At 62.4% G+C, this 6,515-nt stretch overlaps 1 protein-coding gene across 1 annotated transcript in view; it reads right to left on the reverse strand.

Moving 5' to 3' along the window:
* Positions 1–243: 243 nt before the first annotated feature.
* The window catches only part of CUEDC1 (CUE domain containing 1), a 28,208-nt gene continuing 21,936 nt past the window's right edge, over positions 244–6,515 (reverse strand). The window contains exons 7-10 of the mRNA XM_081805270.1: positions 5,867–6,036; positions 5,078–5,136; positions 4,187–4,257; positions 244–2,013 (exon numbers count right to left, since the gene is read on the reverse strand). Coding sequence (XP_081661396.1) covers positions 4,190–4,257; positions 5,078–5,136; positions 5,867–6,036 — 297 coding nt within the window. The 3' untranslated portion in view covers positions 244–2,013; positions 4,187–4,189. The remainder of the gene's footprint in view (positions 2,014–4,186; positions 4,258–5,077; positions 5,137–5,866; positions 6,037–6,515) is intronic.

Raw genomic sequence — 6,515 nt, forward strand, 5'->3', positions numbered from 1 at the left:
TCCCAGGGCAAACAGGAAAGCGCCTGCGCTTAGCAAAGCCAGGTGGGGGAGCCTGCTGTGCGGGTAGCAGGTGTCGCCTCCTGAGTGCACTGCGGCCAGGGATGAGCCCTTGGGGCCTTACACACGCTGCGGGTTAACCGGTTGGGGCCGGGGCGGGGCGGGGTGCGGGGAGGGGGGCCAAACCCTGCCCAGGGCAAGAAGAGAAGGGTCCAGCCCACACCGCCGGCCGCATCAGAGCACCAAGAGAACACCAAGTCTTTATTACAGGAATTCCTATGAAACAGCTCCAAGAAAAAAACCCACACATAGGAGAAAAAACGACTAACAAAGCAACACACACAGACTTGGGGCTGGGGCGTCCCCGCCATGCGCTGGGAGGGGTCCGGGCCACAGCCCGGAGGCCTCTCCTCTGCCCCCGGGGCCGGACCGTCTGGAGCTCGGCCTGGCGGCCTGGCGGCCCGGGGGCTCCTCGGGGTCGGGGCGGGGGGCGGGGGACGGGGAAGCACGGGGTCGGCTCGCAGGGAGCAGCGGAGGGCGGGCGGCCCCGCGCCAGCGCCCCACGCCCCGCGCGGCCGCCACACTTGGTCAGCTCCGCGGCGGCGCGTCCCGTCCCCCCAGCCCCCGGGGGCCGCCCCTCCGCCGCGCGCGCCGGGGAAGCGGGGCCTCGGCGGAACGAGGTGCCATGGCGCCCGCCACGCCCTCATTATCTCGGGGTGACGGCCGGGCTCCCGCTCCCAACCCCCCCCACCCCGCGCTTGGGCTGGGCTGGTTGCCCGCTGCTGGGGGGGCGGGGGAGGGGACCCCCTCGTGCCGGCCCAGGCTCCCCGGCTCTCCTCCGGAGAGGTCAGCGCGCTCCCGTCCCGGAGGCTGGCCGGAGAGACCGGGCCAGCCGCCTCCCGCTGGCAGTGCTTGGTGCCCGCTAAGGCTTGTGGAAGCCGAGCGCGCCTCCTCACGTCACTCCCCTTCTCGTTCTCGGCAAGAGGCACCCAGCAAGCCCGTCCGCCCCAGGCGCCCCCACCGGGGCTGGCAGCCTCATCTCCTCGCCCCTCAGTCCTGCACTTTCTCAAGGGTCACCTCAGAACCTGCTGCTGCCCACCCTTAGTGACAGCAGGACTTCTACTCAGAGCCCCCCCACCCCACCCCACCCCCGGGAGCCCCCACTGTTGAGTGGCTGCAGGGTCCCATCCAGAACTGCCTTTTGTCTTCTGCCATAGTCAAGAACACTCCTGGCTAGCCAGACTCCTCCAGCTCCGGGGTGGCCCCCTCCCCATCCCTGCTGGGGGCCATGCCAACCCCTAACAGAGGCAGCTGGTGGGGCCCTGGCAGGGTGGTCGGTCAGGAGCTAACTCTCTACAGTGGCCCATCACTCCTCAGAGGGAGCCTGAGTGACTGCCCGGCGCTCTCCCACCCAGGGCTCTGTCCAGGGCTTGTACCAAGGGTCTGCAGCCCTGCGGGGGGAAGGCTGAGATGCAGGAAGCCATGGGAATAAAGGGCCCAAGGTGCCCCGAAGGGAGCTGGGGATGGGGACAGGGGGTCAGGCCGTGTCTGTGACCCAGGAGAGATGGGGAAAGGAGAGGGGCAGGGGCTCCACCTTCAGGGGCTTCACCATCCTGCCCTTTGGGGTACTCCAACCTTTGCCTTTTTTCTGGGATTTTTTTAAGGTGGCGGAGGTGGGGACAGTGGGGGGGGGGAACGGTGGTGGGAGTTCCTGCACTTCCACTCATTGCCCATAGAACAGCCTGGCTACAAAAGGGGCTAGGACGGGCAGCTGCCCCCGGGGCCCCAGGTCCTTCCTCCAATCACAGCACAAAACTCCAAAGTTCTAAGTCCCCTGGAAAGTGGCAGTGACAGTCGCAGTGGCGGGGCTGGACGTGGCTGAAGAATCACCAGGCCTCAGTCCTCGGCGCCATCTGTCCGGCGGCAGCTGGGCCCTTCCGCCGGGGGCCGGTTTGGCTCTCCGGCTGCCCCCACCAGGTCAGACCATCTCCGGCAAGGAAGAAGCACTGGCATCTGCTGGGGAAAAGAGAGGGAAGAAGCCTTTTTCAATAGAGCCCAGTGGTCTTTCCTTGTCAGCAGTCCCTTTAGAGATGGTTTTAGGCAGAAGGTCCCAAAGACAGGAGCCCTCTCCTTCTTCCAGGGACGCTATGCCAGCCTTGGAACTCTGCCCGAGGTCATGTCCCGCCCCCCCACATCCAAGCTCCAGGAACAGCAGGAGCAGGGCCTCTGGCAGCCAGAGCTGGAGTTGGGGGCTGAAGTCCAGGCGGAAGCAAGCATATAGGGAGGGCTCAGAGGTGGGGAAGTGGCCAGCCCGTTCTGGGATACAGCAGCAGCTCAGAGGGGCTGCACCAAGGGGACCCGTAGGGGCAGAAAGTAAATTAGGGTCATAATTTGGTAGGCCCCACACACCAGGCCGAGGAGTTTATAAGCCTCTACTAGGGGGGCTCACTCCAAGAGCAAGGGAGAAAGGGCAGAAGAGTGGTGTCCTGGGGACGGGTGAACAGAGTCAGGGCCATGAACCACACTAGCAGCTGCGAACCAGGCAATGCGAGTCTACCAGCGCAGGGTGGAAGGGAGAGGAGAAATGAAATGGGCAAGTCCGGAGAAGATGCTGTCTGGCTTCCAATGACTTCAGACCCAGGGCTGGAAAGATGGTCGTGGGCACAGCTGGGATGCAGAGTGGATGTGGAGGACTGCCTGAGAGGGAGGGTCAGAGGGAGGGGCCCACTGCACAGGGGTCTTGCTGTTGCTAGGAAGGAGGGTGGTGAACTGCCAGAGAGTGGGAGCGAGAGGGTCAAGGGCAGAGCTCCCGGGAGAGCTGGGACTGTGGCACTGGGAGGAGCCCCGGGAGCAGCTCGGAGGATAAACAGCAGATAGGAAGAAGGCCCAGGGCTCCTGGGCCACAGGGGTGGGCAGGGAGCAGTTTCAAGAAAGACAGTGGGCATGGCATGCAGAAGGGAGCACCAGAGGATGCAGAACGGAAGGACCTGGCCCTGGGGTGACCTTCCTGCATCAATCTGGGGGTGGTGGGAGGGCTGCCAACCTGCAATGGGTGAAAGACGATGCCATTTTTTCCCAAGTTGGGCAATGAAGGAAAATAGTGAAACCTCTTGGTTTTGAAGATGGGGAGGAGGAGGAGGGTGTAGACTTGAGGAAGGAGCTAGAAAGGGAAAAGCTGGACGACTCAGGAGAGAAGGAATGATGGCAAGGTCCTGATGTGTGGGCGGCTTTGGCGCAGACACGTTTGCCTGGGGGAGAGGGGCGGTGGAAAGGGGAGGGAATGGCAGCAACCGAGTGGGAGTGGGGGCCTTCACCCCAGCCGGCTGTATGGGGGCATCCTGGGCCAGTGGGGATCGCGGGTGCAGCTCCGTGCCTGAGGACGGCCCCAGCTTCGGCATCCTGGGGGATGTGGGAGGCAGTCAGCTAGGTGTGAAGGCCAGCCGCCCAGGCTGGTTGATCCACCTCCACGACAACTATCCCGAGGGCAGCAGCTAGCCATTTCTTCATAGTGTGAGACAGGGCCACACCTACCACACCGTCCGCTTGGCAGGGGAAAGCCCTGTAGATGCTGGCCACTGGGACCAGGACAGCAGCTTGGGGAAGGGTGGGCGGGTTGCCTCCTGATGGGGAGGGGGGCCGGAACAGGGAACAGGTTCTACTGAGCCCCGGAGGGGCTGCTGACATTCCCTGCTTCACCCCCAGGGATGCACAGAAGAGAAGGAGAAGCCCGAGGGCCCACGGCTCCAGCCAGCAACAGAGCTGCCTGGAGGGAGACTGTTTCTTCATGTGGTTGGGTCAGATCCTACACCACCCAACCCAAGCAGGCAATGGGACAGTTCTGTGTGTGCACGGCTGTGGGGAGGCCACTTCAAGTTTTCCTAAGTCGTCCCCTTACTGTGCAGTATATGTCCTGTCTTTCAAATGGGCTGTCAACTCTCAAGGTCAAAGCTGACTTTATCCCCCTTGTTCCCAGGATCTGGCACAGGCAAGTGTGATTACTTTGCTAAATGAATAACCAAAAAAAATAAGGAAACGCAAAAGGCTGGTTTTCATGCAGAAGACCATGTCCCCTGCCACAATGACAAGGGAAGAAAACCCGAATCTGTGCCATCCAGTTGCCTGAGCCCAATGCCTCTGGATCCCTGGGAAAACCCCCGGGGTACGGGGCATGGCAGGCTCCAGGCCTTACCTCTTACTGTCCTTCCCTTAGGGCTTCCTCCACCTTGGGTGCCTCGTGTCGCCGTCCCCGGAAGTCTTCATCTGAAAAGCAGAGGGAAGTTGCCTCATGTTCCACCATGCAGGGCCTCATCAGGCATGCCCCTGGGCTGGGCAAGAGCTGACCCACCACTCTCCATCCCCTTTGTTTGCTGGGGCACATGCTGAACCTGGCGTGGGGTGGGGTGGGGACATGTGGGTGTGCTGAGAGGCACCAGGGCACAGTGTGGGGTTAGGACACCTGGCTGCTGGCCTGGCTCCGTCAGTGAGCTTGGACGAGTTCTTCCCTCAGCTTCCCCATCTGTAGAATGGGTGGGGAAGTGGTACCCTCCACATGGCCTCTAAGACCCTCCTAGCCCTTGTTTCTGGATGTCTCCTGACCACCAAAGGGCCCCTCTGCTCTGAGGCATGAGGATCAGCTTCAGCTATGGGCCTGCTAGGGTCTAAGGCAGTGTCTTCTGGCCCACATGGCCTTTGGGAGGAACTGGATGAATGCTGAAAGGCCTCTGGGCCCAGGGACTGAAACTGTGTAGCGCTTGGTTGTCCAGATGAGGCCCCTCCACGTGGGTAGGCCTGACTGCCCCCTCCCACCCCAGAGAAGAGACCCAGAAACAGCACCTGACACTTTGTGCTCCAGGGAGAGATCTAGGTGGAGGTACAGCTGGGGCCCCCTTTTGGGAGTGGAAGGAAGGGAGAGGCAATATGAACCAAGTGGGAAGACCCATTTCTTCGGGTCACCTGCCCACCTACCCACGATGTGTCCCCCAGGTTGGGTCCACCCACAAAATACCCGGGCCCTTCTCTTGGGAGGGTCACCGATGACAAGCAACTTAGAGCTCAAGCTCCCCTGCCCTCCTGGCCTCACCACAAGTGTGGCCCTCCACGTCGTCCAGGAGATTAGCCGTTGAGACCGCAGCTCCCAGCCTGCCAGGCCATTCAGGAAAACTGTCTCAGGGATGGGTGGGCACTGCCATCATCCTCCTACTTCTACCAGTCCCTGTCCCTGGCCTCTACCACCCACTCCCAGCTCAGGAGGCTTCTAGCATTATCCCCCAACCCTCCCCAAAGCCTCCTTTCCTCGGGATCAGGTGAACAGCCAGGTCCTGACTTTCTCACCCAGCTCCCATCTCTGGGCATGGAGAAGGGAGTTCCTCCCTGTTCCCCTCTGGCTGTTCAGCTTCTAATATCCTGGGCCCGTGTAACAAGCATGGGGAGGAGTCTGGGTTAAAAGGTGGAGAACCTTATTTTTACTCAAGAAATGAAAGCAAGAAGGCAGGTCCAACGTGCTTGAAATGGGGAGGCAGCAAGATCTATGGATCAATTCAACTCAAGAAACTAGTGAGAGGTTTGCCGATTTCAGTGGAAGAACCACGTCTTCTACCAAGAGTAGATGAGCCCAGCCAGAAAGTGAAGATGTCGTGGGACAACTCGGGAGCCCACAGAAGGGAGTGGGAGACGCTGGCCTGCTCCCCAAGCGGGTCATGCGGCTCCAGGCTGGGCGGTGGGCTGGCCTCGGGGCGCACGGAGGAGGCAGGTGGCTGCAGAGCCCGTCCCAGCCCCAGCCCCTGGGGAGGGAGCAGCCTCGAGAGTCGGGCCAGGGGGTCAGCGCCCTCAGCACCCACGCCCCTGCCCTGCGCCAGGCCGGAAAGGATACGACTGGTGCTTGGACAAGTGTTTCCTCTTTGACTTCCTCATCCTGGTCTTCTCGGAGAAGGCCCTGGCCAGCTCGAACAGCTTCCTCCGGGTGGCTGGGGCAGAGAGACCCGTGAGCCGCAGCTGCAGGGCTGGCCTGCGGTCGGGGCAGGCGGCGGGGCGACAGGAATGCAGTGGGGAGGGGAGCGCCCCGCCCCCCGCCCCCCCAGCAAGGGGGCTGCCATCCGGGGCCGGCCTGCAGGGGCAGCATAGGCCACCGAGAGCGGGGCCCGCCCGGACAGGCAGCCCGAGATCCGGGTATTCCTGCCCCAGCGGCGACAGACAGCAACGCGTCCTGGCTGTCTTTCCCGCCGCCTCCCCCGCCCCCCTCGCCACCTCCAGAGTTGGTTCTGGGATTTCCATGACTAATCCGAGATTTTCCCTGAAATGGAGCCTGGAAGGATGGCAGCCTCATTCACACATGGTTGTGTGGTAGGGCGGGGAGGAGGAAGGGTAGGTGCGGCCCGGCTGGCAGGACTTTGTGGGAAGAGGTCACAAACCCTCGGGCCTCCTGCCCACAGAAAGTGGGCTTAGCACGGGCCTCCCCACTCATCAGGCCTGGCCAAGTCCCCTCAAGCCACAAAGGACGTGAACTCTAAAACGGGGGTGGG

This window comes from Leptonychotes weddellii, chromosome 15, assembly GCF_054177405.1.
Source record: "Leptonychotes weddellii isolate Sample4059 chromosome 15, ASM5417740v2, whole genome shotgun sequence".
Classification (NCBI taxonomy): domain Eukaryota; kingdom Metazoa; phylum Chordata; class Mammalia; order Carnivora; family Phocidae; genus Leptonychotes; species Leptonychotes weddellii.